Source organism: Plodia interpunctella, chromosome 21 (genome assembly GCF_027563975.2).
Source record: "Plodia interpunctella isolate USDA-ARS_2022_Savannah chromosome 21, ilPloInte3.2, whole genome shotgun sequence".
Taxonomy (NCBI): domain Eukaryota; kingdom Metazoa; phylum Arthropoda; class Insecta; order Lepidoptera; family Pyralidae; genus Plodia; species Plodia interpunctella.
The window spans coordinates 2,179,414-2,198,297 of NC_071314.1; the positions used below are offsets into that span (position 1 = coordinate 2,179,414).

Here is an 18,884-nt window from a genome sequence, read left to right on the forward strand (position 1 = left end):
TTTTATTCCACACAATGGGCACAGTCATGAGGAATAAGACTATGTGAAGAAAACTTCTATTGCTTCATCCTTACATATTATAAAACAAAATCCTCTGCCACGTCTTCGCAAAAAATATTGCACGGATTTTCATGTCGTTTTCACCAATAGATAGCGTGATTCCTGAGGAAGGTTAAAGTATGTAATTTATTATATTTTTACCCGAGCGAAGCCGGGACGGGCCGCTAGTATTATATAAATGAAAGCCATGTATCCCGGATTGAAATATTTATTAGTAACAGACCTAGCTACATAATGAAGGCATACAAAATATAAAATCAGCTATAGCTACGTTTGGCGTTATACCTGTGGCACTATGGTATTGTGTTATATTTTATTTAGACCCAAATATATAAATGTAATAAAGCATCAAAGGTAAACACGTGCTAGTAAACTACATATTGGCCGTCCAAATCAAAAGGGACTTTATGGCGTCTGGACTTAGGTCTTTATTGCCGTTGTTCGAATACAAAACAACGGCAATAATGGCGTAAGTGCCGGGAGCCATAAGGTCCCTTTTGACTTGGACCACCACATATGAGAAACTAAGATACTTATATGGTCTAATTACAAGTGACGTTGCACAGGCAGATAGATCCTTATGGACAGTTATTTGTATGTTTATATTTTTGATTGGATAAGATTTTTGAGTAGAAGATTACAGATATGCGTAAATAAAACATGGACCATAAGGGACGTCTTCACCCGTGGAACGTATGTCTAACGTCGGCTATATACTATCCTCGAATCGAATCATAATCACGTCGATAGATTTTTATGATAAAATTGCAGTATAGTATAGCTACACTAAATTATTTCGTCATCTTAACCATAAAGTTAGTAAAGCGATAAAGAAAAAGCAAGTCGGATACATATTTCTTGTATTGAATAAACACGAAAACGTACAATTGTGACTGTAAACAAAACATGGACAACCCATTACCGCGTACAATATAGATTAATTTTGCGAATAAATGCGTTTTAAATTGAAATAACTGCTTAATATATGAGTAAATGATATAGAGCTCAGTAGATTGCGCCAGCGCAGTTTTGAAAAGAAGAAGATAGGTATCAAAATTATTGAAAAGGTGTTTCCCAGATTGTCTCGACCTGCGGCCGCGCTGTCATTACAATTTTTCAAATTTTAACAAAGACAAGAATTAGTTTTACTATCTGACTTTAACATATCTAAGATGTACTGTAGTAATGTCAATTATTGATTTTGGAAATGATTCATTCCTCAAGAAAATTTACAGATCGTCATTACAGTGCGGTCGCAGCGGTCGAAACACTCTGTGAACCACCTAAATCATGTACCATTTAGAATCAAAACAAAATTATGGCCCTGTTAGATGGGAAGTGGCTACCGTAGGGTAGACATACCTACATCTCCTTTTCATACCCCAAGTCTCAAGTATTTTTAAGCGTGCACATATGTTAAGCTACACTGCATTGATGAGGTAATACCTCACCTCACCGAAATTGAAATGAATGCTAGTGGACATGGAAGGAAATTCTTTTTTCCATTATATTATCATGATCTATTTTGATCGGAATCTGGGAACCAATACGGGTGAATGTTTTATCTACTGAGCCCTTTACAACAAAAACGTTACAAATAATAATATTCCGTTTAGCGCCTGGTGACTGGATGCCACTCGTCATCGTCTGCGTCGCGTGCTGTGAACAAACATTCTGATTTTAATTATTTTCAGCTGATAGATAAAAAAGAAATGTGGTTCTCCTGTAACAATAAGAATTATAAAATAAACTTTTAAAAACACACAAGATGTGTGCCACAGAAGCGCAAAAGGCTCAGATTAAAGTTTTCCTGAAAACGACACTAGCTGATAGATATAGAAACCATGAGTAATAGCCGTAAAGAATGTGTTTGGTGCAAAAAATGAGCATCGCAACGCCACTTAGGCAGCGTTGCTCTGGATACATACGGGAAAACTTATTATAAGTTTTCACGAAATGCATATTTGCCCAAATATTGGTAATATTAGTGTGGCTTAATTGTATTTGTGACTGAATATGTTTGTTCTAAATTAAGAGTTATGTTTCTAAATATAGAATTATTCCTAAGAAATGAAATTGTAAGTAAAACTGACAATGGTTACTAGCCATATAAGGGAGGAGGAAAAAAAATGTATTGAAATTTTATAACGCAGAAGACGCACAGAGGCGCCATCTGTCGCGTCAAACCAAGTTGATTTCCCTCCGAGGCCTACCACCGCGCGAATGGTCACAGGTGGGATTTATGTCGGAGGTGAACAAATCTAAGTTTTATGGCCAGGATTTGAACCTGAGACCGCTCGATCTCGGGTCATGAAACGATGTCGATAGACCAAGTGGTTGGTCTGAGATACGGCGAATATATGGCTGAGTATCGGCGATTTAGTACTCTTGATGAAATAGATAAAACGTTGACAACTGATGTACACAAACTTTCAGTTTTTTTTTTTAATTGTTTTCCATCTGTTAATTACCTATAAAAAGGATAAAAATAAATTCGTGTTTTCTTACAGATTAGTTCAGTTCAGTTAATAAATGTTTTTGATATTTGATTAAATTTCAACAAAATCCAATAACAAGTACCGTGAAAATTGTTTACATGTCGAAAACGAACTAAGTAAGCTACGCTAACAAAGTACCTTGTAAAATAGTAAGGGCCTGTTTCCCCTTTTGATAAAATATCGCATTTTAATCTGACAGATAAGACTAAATGTGATTGGCCACTGTTTCTTCTTTTAGAGTGTGTTAATTGGTTTCGGAAGTGACTTTAGATAATATTATCGCTAAGTTGTCGTAAACGCAATTTAAGCTAATTGTTCGATATCTCACCAGGCTATCATATACATAGGTACTTTTACATTAGCAAGCAGTGGAACAGGGGCTGTTTAATTTAGATTTTACCTTTATATATTGTGTAAATTGCACGTGTATACACTTACGTTTCTCGTCGCGACGGGCAGGCGGGGCGCGGCGGTCGCGGTCGTCACGCCGGGGACCGTCACTAGAAAGACACAATAATAAATAAAACATATAAGCATTTTATTTATTTTTTCTTTATTTATTATGTTGGGTACGTGTATGTAGCTGTAGTCAATGTTTATTGTATAAGTAATATATCAATCGTAGTTATATATCTCCTTCTTCACTGTTAATATACACACACCGTTCGCACACTGATTCAGGTCTCATTTGAAAATCAGTGTATCGCCCCTCTGGGTGATATGTGTACTGGGATGGGCCTTTTTGTATTGCTGCAACACTTGCTCAATTGTGCTATGTGAATACTGTGTTTTATTTTGTGTTTTTAGTCTGGTTGTGTATTGTGTTATTGTTTCACAAATAAATGTATCTATCTATCAATCTATCTATTATGTTAGGTCACCTCTTCACGCTCTATCTACTTAACCAATTTTCTTGAAATTTGGCATATAGTTGAAGTATGGAGAAGGAAAATTAAGGCGGGCGAAGCCGCGGTCAAAAGCTAGTAGAATATAATTACAAGCGCGACTCACCGATCGTCTCTCCTCGGCGGGTCTCTATCATCCCTCCTGGGCGGGTAGCGGTCCCGGTCCCGGTCCCCGGCGCGGAAGCCGTCGCGGTCCCTGACAGCGTCGCGGTAACCCCCTTCCCTGTCCCGCGCCGGGCCTTCCTTGGAGCGCCACGTGCTGGAGCGCTCCTGGGAATATTTCAATATTTTTAGTGTGATATCTTCTCACGATGTTAATTATGTGTATAGCTGGAGGTGCATGTTTTCTTGCATTCTATACTAAATGTTTACACGTTGATTGCTGTCGCCTTAAACAACAAGAGCGCCGATTTGCAGTATCAGTAGGAATATAGGAACCAGAAGGTGTCACATATCGCAATGCACATCAAAATGTAATGGTATTATAATATATACTATATATCTTAGCGTTATGTTATGCCTGTAATGACACCCCGAAAAAAATGATTAAATGAATAAAACAAAGTGGATATAGCTATGTGTGATTTATATAAAATGCCTGATATTTATGACGCAATTAATATGTTACTTGAGAGATAATTCAATAACAAGCTTACATTACATTTATATTTCTGATTCAAGTTAATAATAATTAAGAAAGTCGGATGTGTTTTCTAGCAGAACAATGTAGATATTGTAAGGAGTTTCGATGTACATCAACGCGATGTCAAAACCTATAGAAAACAACGGAGCACGACGGAGCAATGGCGCAGGTTTGTGAACCTAAAGCCAAGAAAGATTTGGCTTCTATGTGCAATTTGAACCAGTTAATATAAGTAGTTTATTGTTGGCCTCCTAGGTAATACGATGGAGACATCGGGTCTAATTCGCGACCGATGGAGGTATTTCATATAGGCCTCGCTTTGACTAACACATTCCATTGAGAAAATGTTTAGCTTCGATACAGGCCGGGAATGTGTGACCTTATTACACGGGGTATCATCTCTTAACGCGATGCACTTTTTATCTAAACTGATCTGCATCGCAAATTACGTACCAATCGATTTAATTTTTAATATGAATGCGATTCACTTTAGGTATCTCAATTGAACCAAATTGCATTGGAATCGTTCCGTAAAAGATGATGGTAGGATTACAGAACTGTAATCTACCCTTATTGGCATATGGGTTTTGAAAGCATGATAAACGCATTTCTCATATTAGTATGGATTGTAATGTCACAGCGCCGAATGGAATTGTGAACACGTCAAGACGGACAGGAGAGAGAGAGTGAGGAGAGAGATGAGAGGGGGGTGGAGGGGGGTGGCGAGAGAGTGTATACTCACAGTGGGCGCCGGCGGGGGCTCGGCGGGGCCGCGCCGCCAGCTGCCGCCCTCGGGCCCGCTGGACCGGCCCGTGTAGCGAGGCCTGAACACAATAATACAAATTACATTCTAATTCTTTATTCATCTCATCTTAAACATCACGTATTGGTCTAAATTCATAGTGAAAAATATACTGTCTTTGTTCTGAGGCTAACGATGTGCTTCTGCATGGAAATCTGTAAATATATTGTTACAAGCAGCCCATCCCGGCTTCGCTCGGGTATAAACGTATACACCTAAACCTCAGTAATCACACGATCTATTAGTAAAAACAGCATGTAAATCCGTGCAGTAGGTAGTTTTTGAGTATATTGCGAACAGACGACAGACGGCGCAGAGGATTTTGTTTACAATATATAAGGATAAACGAGCTAGTTACCTCTCGCGGTCGCGGTCGGGCTCCGCCCTGGGCGCGGCGGAGCGCCAGCCGCCCTCCTCTCGCGGGCGCCGCTCCGGTGACCGAGGCGGCCCGCGCTCCTCACGCCTAACATACATCATATTTATATTATTTGTTCCGTTTCATGTCCATCACATAATATACGATTTAATCCGACCGATCACTACTATACTCCGTCCTACTTCTATAATCCTTCACAATATAGGATGGGGTGAAGGAAAATTACGACATCTCGATATTGTATTGGTGATAAGCGGTAAGAACAGAGATGTACTGTAATTTTAAACTTCTGACGTCTTAGGAAATAATACGAATTTTATTGGAAAGAAACATTGTTATATTTTTACAAAAATGTCTATTTAGACCTGAGATTGTAGTGTATTGTCATCAGAGACGCATGTTGCATTCATCGCGACACAAATTATTAAACTTGTAGAGTTTGTTGGTAGTAGTAGAGCTGATAGTTATGGAGTGCAGGAGGTAAAGATCACCAAACAATCACAGTAGTAAAGTATATTGTAGAGTTACAAGTTAATGACGTTGGCTATTCCTTTCCGTGTTATTCGTAGTAGGTTTTAATGCACTCTAGTTAGATAAACAAAGTATCAACTTTAAATATGATAATATTGCGCGCGTGCCGTGAGGTTTGCCGCGTAAGCAAAAATATGTCTAGTAAGACTGAACAAGATTGTTCCAAGTATAAACATACTTATAAACAAACGGCGAACTTAATACTGAAAGTATGTTCAAATAAAATTTTGAATATTTGTATCTGTTGTATAATGTATCTTTTTGTATTAATTTGATTAATGTACTTATTTTCGTGCAATAAAGTTATTACAAACAAACAAGTATCTTTATATTGGACGAAATAATCATGCGTTGAAAAAAGGCTAAAATCTGTTCAATTAGAACGAAATAAAAGTATACATTTATTTTTACCTGTCGTCCTTGGGTCTCTCCTCCCTGGCAGGTCTGGGCTCGTCCCTGGCGGGGGCGCGGCGCTCGGGGGAGCGGGGGGCGTCGGGGCGGGGGCGGCCTGGGGGGGGCAGGATAGTATTTCATTATTTTTTAATTTCACTCAAATTATAATAATATGTTTATGTAAAAAGCAGACTAGCAAGATGTGTCGCTGAATGGAAAAAATCATATGATACAAAAAGTCCTTGAGTCACGTTGATGGAAATTACGTTTTTATACAAATAAAACTTTAAGAGTAAATTTTTGAAATTCATTCAATTTCGGAAATTTAACTACTAGCTGTTGCCTCGGGTTATCAACCCGGGTCGTTGCGATACAATAAGTATACACTATAATATATTTTTGGCAACACATTTGGTTGTTTTTATGAGTCCAAAAAAAAAATTGAGAGCAATGTTGGCCTCCTAGGTAATACGATGGAGACATCGGGTCTAATTCGCGACCGATGGAGGTCTTTCATATAGGCCTCGCTTTGACTAACACATTCCATTGAGAAAATGTTTAGCTTCGATACAGGCCGGAGATAAATAAATAATAGGATTAAATTAAATAAATACTTCACCACATGCTGATAAAGTATATGTTAGCCTATTTGTAACATATTGAACACAAGGCATTAAAATTGAATTTCACAAATGTAGTGTAGGCAAATTGACAAATCGCTTCAGGCATATTTATCTTTTGACTATGTACATTATGTACTTTTATATATTCATTGTAAGAAACAATAATGGTAAGCCGATCTGGCATGATAGGGACCAACACTGTTCAAATGAGTTTCTTTCGGCATTTCTTCTCTCTCAGCAGTGGTCATGCCGAAATTTGTAGCTTGTGAGAAATAACTATAAATATAAAAATTGACGAGAAAAAGTGCCTGTGAAGGTCTAATTTCTGAATAAATGATTTCAATTTGAATCTAGCTGTTAGTCTGATTACATACTTATATATTTATTCATTTATAAAAAAAGTGGTAAAATACGCCCTTAGTAAAAAAAGACAACATAATTTTACATCTAATACCTGCAGTCGTAGATACTAGGCTTGTTTCGTGGGCCAAAAAGCAAAAGTTATTTTTGCCTAAGTATTTCAGAGATTCCTGAAGGAAATCTACAGTTATTATTAGAATTCACAAAAAATGGTTGGAGTGTACCTTTCATACCGGAATGTGCTGTGTTAAGGCCGCGAACACAAGCTAGACATATAATAAACATTGTCAAAACCTACGCAAACGTTACACAAAAAAGAAACTAAAACACGTACTAGAGCGCCACGGTTCAGCTTTCTTCTCTGGCTCCTTGTCCTTCCTCCAGGCGTCATCTCTCTCCTTCTCTCGCTCAGGCGCTCGCTCGGGGGCGCGCTCGGGGGCACGCTCGGGGGCACGCTCGGGGGCGCGCTCGGGGGCGCCGCTGCGCCTCCAGCTGCTGGCCACCGCAGCTTTCTGTTCCTCCAGACGGCGCTGGACTTCAGCCTCTTTGGCGCGAGCTTTCGCTTCTGCGCGCGCCAACATTTCTTGATGCTCTCTGTGATCATACATTACTTAGTTATCATACAGTTTAATAAAAATCATAGTTGTCCGACTTGAATATAATCTGACACCAGTGTTAGCAATAACACACTCGATATGATGATGATGGTGGTTCGACGGCTGCCCGCCCAGCGTTGACAATGCTGTCAACGTTTTCAAAAAATATAAAAGACTTAAAATAAAAAGTAATTGTTTTACCCAACCAAATTTTGATCTAGACTACAAATTAGTGCACTGTTAACTCTCAGTTCACGTCTTGTCAATGTAAAATATGTCTACAGACGCCGTATTAAAATTCACTTTTGAAAAGAACGTTACATTGCCTATTGGGAGCAGTGCAGCAACTGTGCTATTACCTATATACCTTCAAGCAACAGCGGTCGTCAACCAAGTGAATCAAATATTTGATACATGTTGTTCATACAGCTGTTGAGGGCTCATAAAAATAAATGAATAATCCAAAGCACTGACTTCTCCTTCCGCTCCTTGGCCTCGCGGAGGGCGGCCATCTCCTCCTGGTGCTTCTTCTCCCTCTCCTCCCGCTCCCGCCGCTCCTCGTCCTCGCGCGCGCGCCTCGCAGCCTCCGCCGCCAGCTCCTCCGCGCGCCGCTTCTCCGCCTCCCACTGGTTATAACATATTCGGTTTCAACTCTAGTAATTCACGAAATGCCAGTAGTTTGTCGATTTTTGAGAAATCCATACTAATATTATATTATAAAGAGAAATTATTTGTATTTTTGATTTTCTGTTTGTACTGAATAAACTAAAAAAACTACTGATTGATTTTGATGAAATTTACCATAGAGGAGTAAAACTTTAGGAGTAACATACTACTTTAGAATTAGAATTTCGACATTAGATAAATAAAATACGCAAAAAATACTAAAATATTAAGGAAAAACATATATTTAATGTCGCTTTACAGCTGCGGCGAAGTTTGATGCGCTTTTTCATCTGTGCTTTGAAATTCTACTCTTACTCTACACACTATACTTTGAAAATTTAAATGGATACCAAAATATACCGAGAACTTACTTTCTTGTTGACCCCAATGGTAATACGCTAGAGACATACGCGTCTAAATCGCGACCGATAGGGGTCTTTTATATAGGCCTGAATTTGACTACCAGATTTCATTTACGAAACATGTAGCTTCGATATAGGCCGATATGCAAACAAAAAAAAAATGTTGTGTCAAAATACACACACTTATTTAACATTAGCTGCGCCCGGGAGCTTCGCTCCCGTGGCAATTTCGGGATAAAATCTACCCTATGTGTTATTACAGGTTATATTCTACCTGTGTACTAAATTTCGTAACAATCTGTCCAGTAGATTTTGCGTGAATGAGTAACAAACATACATGCAAACATATCTCCTCACATACTTTCGCATTTAGGATAACAGCTTAGTTAGTAACCCTACATTTACACTCAGCCCACTGCCACTTTTCCCGCCGCTGCCGGAAATATTTCCCTAAATACCTCTGCAGCAATAACGACGCGGGTGAGCATTTACACTCAGCCTTCCTAATCTTCTCTCTCTTCTTTATTTATCAACTCGCAAAAATGACTGTCGTCGATTTCGTCGAGGTTGCTGGTTCGACAGCATCATGTCTGATCAGTATAAGTCATCCCATATTACCTGCTCAATTTCATAAAGTTCTAAAAATGTAATTGTTTTTTAATTACTCCACTCCTGTGTGCGCCGGGCAGTGGCAGTGACAGCGCTAGTAACCTATTTACATACTATGCCCACTGGAATACTCACTTCCCTGCCCAACAGGGCTGAGTATAAATGTGGCAAAAACTATATCTGGTAATCCTATTGTTGCATCACCAGACACCATCACACATAACTGTGGTGACTGACCTCGCTGCGCCGGTTCTCGATGCGCTGCTGGCGGCGGAGCGCCCGGCGCTTGTCCCTCTCGGCCGCCAGCTTCTCCTTGAAGGCGGCGAGGCGGGCGTGGTGAGCGGCACCCCTCTCCGCCAGCAGTCGGTTGATGAACTCGTCGCGCTGCTGGTGCATGCGGGCCATGCGGGTGGCGGTGGCCACGTCGCGGGTGCGCGCCTCTGCGGTTACGGTTAGCTAATTGGCCTGTGCTTGTTTTAAAGTTGACGAATACCTTTCTAACCCATGGAACATCGAAGTGGGTATGTGTTCCACGGTTGAGTTTTTGTTGCCAGTCTGTGGTTGCTTCGATAAGACTGAGGTGAAAAAGTTGAAATTTTTACGAGCATGTTCTTACATGTGTGTGAGTATGTCTGAGGGTAAATATGTGTGTTCGAATGGAAACTTGCAACTCGATTTTGATACAGATATGTTTATAAAATAAAATTTGATGTGAATATGTTGTAATTTCTGAATAAATGATTTGATTTTAATTTGGGCTTGAGCCTAAGGCTTTTTGTACCAGTCAATCAATATAAATAAAAATAAATTTCCGCGTCGCGTCTGTCTGTCCGTACGAAATAAATAACTAAATATATATAGTTTATTTATCTCATAGTTTCATATTTTTGTATAGTTTTCACCAATAGATAGTGTGATTACCAAGGCGTATAGTTCACTAGCTGCGCCCCGGGGCTTCGCTCACGTGGGAATTTCGGAATAAAAACCCTATGTACCCTATGTGTTATTCCAGGTTATTTTATACCCGTGTACCAAATTTCATAACAATCGGCCCAGTAGATAACACGTGAAGAATGAGAAACAAGCAAACTTTTTTTCGCATTTATAACATTCGTTGGGATTATAGTTTTACCCTATATGCCGAACTTACCAATGAGTTGGGCGATCCTCTCGGACTCCTGCTGCTCCCAGAAAGCCTTGTCCTGCACCTGCTTCTCTTCCAGACTCTTCTGCAGAAGTGGAATTTCTTCCAGGCGCTTGGCTCGCTCGAAATAGTCCACCTATTAAACGTAATTTAATATTTCACTGTCGACTATAATTTTAAAACTGGTCAAAGGAGACAATAGCAAAATCTGTGATATTATTATAATACAAAACTACCAACAAGCTTTTTTTAAACACTGAAATATATTTTAAAATTAAAAGTGCCTGTCTAATTTCTAAGTCATCTTAGTTGAATCTATTCTGAATAACGCGTTGATTGCAAAATAAATACAATAATAGTAAACATTTACGTCAAAACTACAAAATGGCTTTTTAAAAAACTGTCCTAGTTTCCACAGTCAAATCCCTTTTTAACACGTTAGTAACAAGCAAAAACATTTTTGAAGAATTTTCTGGAAAAGCAATAGACAAACATTATACCGTATCCAAATTATGATGTAGTAGATTCTATACATACAAGAACCCTGAAAACATATATTCCATTTCTTGTGCAGTCGTGTAACACAAACCTTCTTCTCCTGCGACTTGAGCCTGGCCTGCAGTTCGCGGCGTTCCTTCATCAGCTCCTCGGCCTCGCGCTGCGCGATCGCTTCCGCGTCCATTTTCTTGATTTCCTACAGTTAAATTATAACGACATTAGTTTTTAGATATGTATGAATCACATGAATAGTTAGTCTGAGTGTTACTACAAAAAGATTTTAAACAATGTCTTATGTTAAAAACTTCCTTCAATTTATTATCCTTCAATTTTTAGTTGTCACTTACCTAAATGACGTTACATAATTGTCAGTATCTTTTCATTTTGGGTGGGTAATCTATTTAGTAAGTTTAATTTTAAGCATTGTTTATTATTTTTATAGTAAGTAAAAAGAAGATTTTGTACACAAACATGTGTCGCAATAAACTAATTAACCAGTATTCTAGGACTAGAAATGTTAAACAAAGTAAGAAGCGGCTATCTCTCTTGTGAACTAGCGCATCTCGTCCACTACTAATGATCTCAAAACTAATCATAAATATGTATAATTTACAGTTTAACAGTATAATTTCACACCTCTTCGTCCAGTTTCTGCAGCATCTTCTTGCCGTGCGCAGTCTGAGAGATGTGGGCCATGCGCTCGCGGCGATGTCTCTCCTTCATAGCAGCTATCTCGTTTGCGAACTTGCGTTTCTCTCTCTCCTCTCGCTCTTGCTCTAGCCGTCTCGCTTCCGCGGCTGCGGCGGCGCGCTGTTGCTCCTCTTGACGTCTAATGGAAGTAAATTTGGTTATATACATAATTCTGTTTAGTTATCTATCGTGTCGAAATCTATTAAGAAAAACAGAGCCGGTTTTCATTTATCCCTATTGTTATACGAGATAGGAAATAAAAACAGCTTTCCCAACGAATGTCGTCAGGCAGGTGGCGTAATATCAAAAACTTCCTTCAAAATTACAAAGATAATTTTTAACGCAGACTCCGGCTTTAGAGCATCACAGTTTACAAATCTGGAAAAGCGAGAGTGTCTCTTTTATTATTTAGAGGCTGAGAGTGAGAGAGAGTTACCTGAGCTCCTCCTCCTCGCGCACAGTATTAAGCCGCTCGATGTACTCCTTCCTCTCTTCGATAATCTTGTGTCGCTGCAGCACGCGGTGGTGCTCCGCGTGCTTGTTGTCGTGGTAGTGCTGCACCATATGCGCACGCGCACGTTCTCGTTCTGCCTTGCGGCGGTTGGGGAACAGCGTCGCCACGCAACGGGTGAGGACGGTGGCTGCGCGAACTAGTTGCTCGCGGACCTGTGACCAAACAAGTTTTTTTTTAACATAAATGTCATTGTACAAGCTTTTATTGTCGTCAGAGATATTGTTGCCTTTAACATGTGATCAAAAATCAAGTCCGTGCAGAAACCATTGAGGAGTTCCTTTATTGGGAGCCGATTCTGCTGAAGCAGTCTGAAGCTTATGAAATCTGATATCGCTCACCTGTTCAGCTGGCGTGGCCTGCAGTATGGCCCCGCCACACGCCTCGTCGGCTGCGGAGCACCATTCGCCGCCGCCGGCTTCCACTCCGAAATGCACGCATCTGTTTCGGAAGGAAGATACACTGAATTTAGGTTATGAAAAAAAAATTGAATGCACCCAACAAACATTTTACTAACACAAACTTAAATAAAAGTGGAGTGTGCGTGTGGTGAAGGCTCAGTGTTAGGCAGAACACAATGCCTTATCAGCCCTCACCTTCTGCATGTATCATGACTTATAATAATAAAACGTTTATTTCAGACCATTGATTGATATTATGTGTCTTATGGTCCTAGACCATGCAAAATTGAGAGAGAGAGAGAGAGACTACTTTCAGATACAGTAGAAAAAAAATTGCAGAAAAATATTCGCAACATATTTTTATATTTAAAACAAATTGTATGCCGGCGAAGCATTGGACAGCTGGTGAGAGAGTGAGAGAATATCGATCAATACTGACGTGTTAGCGTGGTCGATGCGTATCTGCATGTCGTTGTGCCGCACGCAGTCCACCAGCAGCCGCTCCAGGTGGAACAGGTCTGCGGTGCCGGCCAGCTCCAGCAGCCGCGAGAACTGTATGCAGGCGTAGCACTGCGCCACTTGGCGGATCAGACGCACTAGGGCCACGTCGCTCAGAGCAGCGGTGTATTGCGCGAGCGCCGAATCTGGTTTAAAACTTACAGTTAATATTAAAAAAAAAAAGTTTTCGCTCTGACCATGGGACCAAATGGCTAAGGCCTTAGGGGCGTTTTGAAAGCGATAAAAAAAACGTTGGAACTTATATCTATTTTTTTTTATATCCTGATTAGGAACGCCAGCGCAAGCACCAGAGGAGTGATCGGTCTCATTCCGGGACCATTTCACTCATTTCCCCGAAATATATACTTTAGAATAAGTATCATTAATTGTAAGCGATTCAAAACCAAATATGTATATGTACCATATTTTACGCAAATAAAGAATTAAGTTGAATAATGCACGTATTTGCTCTGGGCATCGTACCCAGTACCTCCAGATAGCGGACGGGCGTGACACTACGCCACGGAGACTATCTATCTGATAATATTTTTATATGATATCTTACTGGGCTCCGCTTGCAGCTGTTTGATGACGCTCTGCACGTTGTGGCAGATGCTCAGCGGGTCGAACTCCACCTCCAGCCACGAGTACAACTGTTGGAGTTGAGGCGACGCCAGCGCCACCACGTTCAAGCGGACCACGTCTGTGGGAACACATGTATATTTAGAAGAAATAGGAATAGGAAAGTGGATCCTGGGCTTCAATACTAGTTGAAGAAGTATCCAGGAAAACGCTCAGGGACTCGAATACAACGCCATCGAAGTTCAATTTCTGCTTTCACAAAAGATCATAATAAACAAAGTTAAATCAATCAAATTGTTTGATTTAAAATTTGCCTAACATTCGAAAAAAATTGAAGGATACTCAACCTGATTTCTCCTTCACTTTGGAAGTATTCATATTCACTATGTAGTTTTATAAGTAAGTACATGTTTGAAGTCTAGACATTATATGTATAGATAACAAGTGATATATATCATGCTAAAATGAAGTAAACTATCGTAAATTCAACTAATTAGATTTTTTGATATAATGCGTGACCTTTAAGCAGACTAGCGCGTGTGGGCGGCTGCGCGAGTCCCAGCAGCACGGCGAGGCGCTGCGCCTTCTCCACGGGGCTCTTGTCCGTCTCCACGAAGCGGTCGAACTCCGGGTGCAGCGACGGCAGCGGCACCGACAGCACCGCCACCAGCACGCGGCACGCCATCCTGAATCATCCGACACGGAACTTTATATTACGGTACGTGGGATTCAAAATATCGGTAAGTACAGTTAGAATCTAGAGACTATACTTCCGAATCCTTAAGTTCATTTTCGTCTGCAGTGACCAAAGTACGCTTATATACAGCATCAATAAATATAGAGCATTCCTTCCCTTGCAACATGGTTTGTCAAGAGGCAATGAGAGAAGACTATAAGGCTCAACTCAGAAGGCATGGCAATCTGTTTTTAAAACAATAAGTTGAATGGCTTATTGTTTTAAAAACAGATTGCCATGACGCAGACAAGAGAAAAAAAAATCAAACAGGTGTTTTCTATCGTCATTCAAATCAATATCAGTCAAAAAAATCATGATTTTTATTTCCCCAGCTTCGGGTTAAAACATAATAAATTATACCCCTAAACCTTCCTCACGAATCACTATTCTATTGGGAAAAACATAGTTTTTGAGTTTATCGCGAACAGACAGACGTGGTTGAAGACTTTGTTTTATAATATGTAAGGATATTACAGTTCTTTTGGAAAACAGATGTCACGGAAGTCAGTAATCAGTAGTCGAATAGCAAATACGAACAGGGATGTGACATAGATTTTTACTAGCAAAGGACTCACTCCAAGAAACTGTAATGCTTGGACGATCGTCACCGAACGTAAACGAACGCGGTGGGCTATTTTGTATTTTATTCAAGTCACATACACACTAGTGACTGTTATAAGTAAGAAATGGAAATAATATTTTTGTTGAAAACACTCAAGCATCTATTTAAGAAGTGCCGTGTGAAATAAATCCATATCATAATCATCATTTCAGCCTCTTTGTGCCCACTGCTGAGCATAGGCCTTTCTTCGCGTACGCCACCTTCCTCTGTCCTGATCCATTTAATAAGTGGCTTACTTCTGAAGCTCCTCCTGGGTGATATTCTTCTTCATCTCCCTGGAGAGCTGGAACAGCTTCAGCAAGGCTGCGGCGTGGAACAGGCAGTGGCCAGCCTTCCAGAAAACCAGTGCCAGCTTGCCATAGTAATTGGCCATGGTCTTGGCCACCGGCGTCTTCTTAGACATGTTCATCAGGTTGTGGATGTCTTCTATCGCTTTGTAGGCTTCCTGTTGATACAAGTTTGTAGAAATAATATTTCAGTGATTTGGAAATTAAACAAAGTAATTTTTATTTTACTGTACACTTCCCTCTCAAGCCCGACGTTAACGCTCTTTACGAATTATGTTCTCAAAATAAAATTTATTCTATTGTTGTCTCTCTTCTAATCTTATAATAGCCTGCACCGATATCCTATAAGGGTAGCTGAGCACAAACTTTTTGTAACTACTAACTGTACACCTTTTACACTTCTTTAAATACTAAAGAGTAATCTTGAGTAAAATAAATTTTATGTGAAGTTATATATTCAATTATCATTGTACTTTAGACACAGCTTTACTTTTATTTTTTGGTTAAGGTCTCAGTGCAAGCATCAAACAAGTGATGTGTACTCCCATTGTGTGGACACTTCATCCAGTTGAGTTTTACTAAATAATGTAATATTGTGCTGGCATAAATTAACACAGACTCAAGATAAACAAGAAGACTGTCGCGTCTAGCCAACCACATGATTTTCCTCTGAGGCCTACCATCTCATAGCAATGGGACTGCTAGAAATGGGATTTATTTCAGAGGAGTTTTTATGAACATTTGTAGAATAATTTTCTAATTAAGTCAGAAGAGCATGTAGCATTTTACTACATGCGCGACCGTCCATAGTTAAAATTAGTGTAATTTTTTATTATTCTATTTTATCAACCCAGTCATGAACATGTCATATGCATGTAGTATAGACTTGTATATAAACCCTCTTGTTTACAAGACAAAATATACTTTAGCTTAGTATGATTTAACTTTATCAGTTATGGAGGCCTGAAATACAGGTCTAACCTAGAATAGGATCCTGTCCACCTCACAGTGTGCTGTGGTAAAATAAAATTATTTTCTTTGATTCTATACTTTGTAATGAATAAAAGAGACAGTATAGACAAGACTAATCAGGCTATATGGTCTCATAACCCTGCAGGTACCCAAGATTGAGAGAGAGTAACAGAGATTACAGATCAAACTAATAAAAGAGTTATACATTACAGATAAGACCAAAAAAAATAACAAAGCTTACCTGCCAAAGTTCCATCTGTATGGCACTGTCCAGTTGGAAGAGCCTGGTCTCCAAGTTCAGTTGCTGGGTCTCCGGCTTTGAGATGCTCACATTGCCAGTTTGCACCTGTTGAAAACACAAATATTTTAAACTGTTTTCTTTTAATAAAAGATACAGTAGAATTTCAAAAAGTACTTTTAAGGAGTAGACACGCAATCTCCTCCCAAATCTATCGCCAAATAATTATGTTCAGAAATACACATCGATTTACTTACAGTGGGTTTACAAATATCTTCAAGATGTTTCCGCAGCTTGTCGCAGAGTTTCCTGAACTCAGTCTTGCGGGAGTACTTGAGACAGAACTGGAATGCCATGCGAGCGATGTCATGGTACAAGGTCTCCACATGAGCGTTGGTGCGGAGCAGCTCCAGGCATTGGCAGTAGGACTCCCAAAGGAATTTCACCTGTTAATAAATAATTGCAAATTAACAGAGGAGCTTTAAAATGCTATAGATATAGTGTGTTATTCAAAATTATCTTTTTATATCCTTGAGTTTGGTTCTTCTGGTCGGTAGATTCAACCAATTCAGAGCATGTTACTAGCATTGACCTTCAACCCATATACAGGTACCTATTTAAATCATCAATCTGTGGAGACATCAGACGAGTTACCCATGGTGTAAGTATAGTCCTGTCCGATCTGTCCTGAGCGTCCTCTCCAGAAACGGCACTCAGGAGGATGCTCTCCGGAGTTGCCAAGTTGTCAAGATCATCAGTGTCTATGACTGCTTGCGTTGATTGGGCTCGTGCTGCCTCAGTACGTTCCTCAGCCATTCGCAGGTAGCCTCTGAAGATTTCAAAACAGATTTTTATCAATTATGTATCTATTCAAATAAACCCTATCAATACAGAATTGTTATCGTCAATTTATGCTGATCATACTATTATTTATATTTTTAGACATTAATAAAAAAAAGTTTGAATATTGATTAGTTTGTTTGAAGGACATTCGGCAAAAAAAAACTAGCTGATTCAATTTTGAGTATCTTCCTCCTCAATTATTTTTACCCTTGAGAACAATAAAGCAGTAGGTACCAAAGAGACAGAGTGCGTACTCATGGCTACTTTTAAGGGTTTGGTAAATAGTTTATTCATTTCAGCAATGTATCTACACATCAATATTTTCTTTACCTTATGACTTGCTCCAGTGATCCAACATTCACAGATTGGAACATGTTTCGGTACTGAAACAGTCCCTCTTTGGCGATATGGGACTTGCGTAAGTCCACACATAGCTCCAAGTACTTGAACATGATGGGTTCCAAAACGGACTCCGACCAGTTGTATGCCCATTTTTTGTTCCTAAAAACCTCTTGTAAGGTGTCCAGTGCCCGGGCCGGTTTGTCCAGGTCCATAAATTCTGCGAAAATGCGACATCATAGACCGCCATATTTCTTGGTTATGTTGCATGCAAATAGAATACCTAAACTTTTCTACAGTCAAAATATATAACATGCAGTTCTATTCTATTATGTTTTGTGAATCATGTACTAAAGACATAACATATAGATATATGTCCCATGATTCGTAATATATTCAGCTGAAAAGGTCATCTTATCATTAGTGCAACGTGGTAGAAAACCGTCGAAACTTGCGAAGGTGATACGTACCATTGGCCCGTTTAAGAGCATTTTCCGGTCTTTGACCGTATCGAGCCATATTAAAAATGCACTTATCGCTTCATTAAAGTAAATTTTGCCACACAAATCTGTTTTGTGGAAGATAAAATCGAAATTATTCTTCCACCGGTCTGTCACCTACACGACAGCAAATATACCAAAATGGCGTTCATAGCCATAAATAAATGCAAAATGTTGCCCGTTGTCAAAGTTTAAATGTATCCCTACACACTTTGCATTTTGGCTTGCAATCGAAATATCGCTTGTTTTGTTCTCTTTTGTTTTGTGCTGCCACTTAAGAAAAAGCAAAAAATATCTTAGCTAAATTTATATTATACCTTTACCTAATTCCTACTTAAATTCAATTGTTGGTTGGTGAATAAATAAATAATATGAACAAATATGAAAAACATAGACAGGACAGATGAGATTAAATATTCTTACTTTATGGTATGCTTTAAGCTAAAGTATGTTTTGTCACTATCGCACTTCTATTAACTTTTTTATGAATAACAGGGATATTATGAATAAGGAAGTTGCAAGTGAATGCAAGTAGTAAATAGAACATTGTCGTCACAGAAGAGATTACAGCTTCACCATAAAAAGTAGAAATTACTTAA

The 18,884-nt window shown here is 39.4% G+C and overlaps 1 protein-coding gene across 1 annotated transcript; it reads right to left on the minus strand.

Annotated features, from left to right (window-relative positions):
- Nucleotides 1-252: 252 nt before the first annotated feature.
- On the minus strand, nucleotides 253-18,429 carry eIF3a (eukaryotic translation initiation factor 3 subunit a). The gene is made up of 23 exons (XM_053761072.2): nucleotides 18,256-18,429; nucleotides 17,777-18,005; nucleotides 17,258-17,432; nucleotides 16,861-17,049; nucleotides 16,607-16,711; nucleotides 15,343-15,551; nucleotides 14,268-14,434; nucleotides 13,732-13,869; nucleotides 13,108-13,312; nucleotides 12,609-12,708; nucleotides 12,193-12,422; nucleotides 11,703-11,895; nucleotides 11,158-11,262; nucleotides 10,575-10,704; nucleotides 9,662-9,864; nucleotides 8,262-8,413; nucleotides 7,526-7,785; nucleotides 6,227-6,323; nucleotides 5,267-5,371; nucleotides 4,849-4,930; nucleotides 3,570-3,733; nucleotides 2,997-3,058; nucleotides 253-1,719 (listed from the first exon to the last, which is right to left on the minus strand). The coding sequence occupies exons 1-23, from the start codon at nucleotides 18,302-18,304 to the stop codon at nucleotides 1,673-1,675; spliced, it is 3,396 nt and encodes a 1,131-aa protein (XP_053617047.1). The 5' UTR covers nucleotides 18,305-18,429; the 3' UTR covers nucleotides 253-1,672.
- Nucleotides 18,430-18,884: the final 455 nt, after the last annotated feature.

Excerpts from the sequence above, each read along its gene's own strand:
- eIF3a (XM_053761072.2), bottom strand. The coding sequence starts at position 18,304 with ATGGCTCGATACGGTCAAAGACCGGAAAATGCTCTTAAACGGGCCAAT. Across the intron at positions 12,423-12,608 it reads AGGCCACGCCAGCTGAACAG|GTCCGCGAGCAACTAGTTCG; the intron begins GTGAGCGATATC and ends GTTTGGTCACAG. Across the intron at positions 6,324-7,525 it reads AGCTGAACCGTGGCGCTCTA|GCCGCCCCCGCCCCGACGCC; the intron begins GTACGTGTTTTA and ends TGCCCCCCCCAG.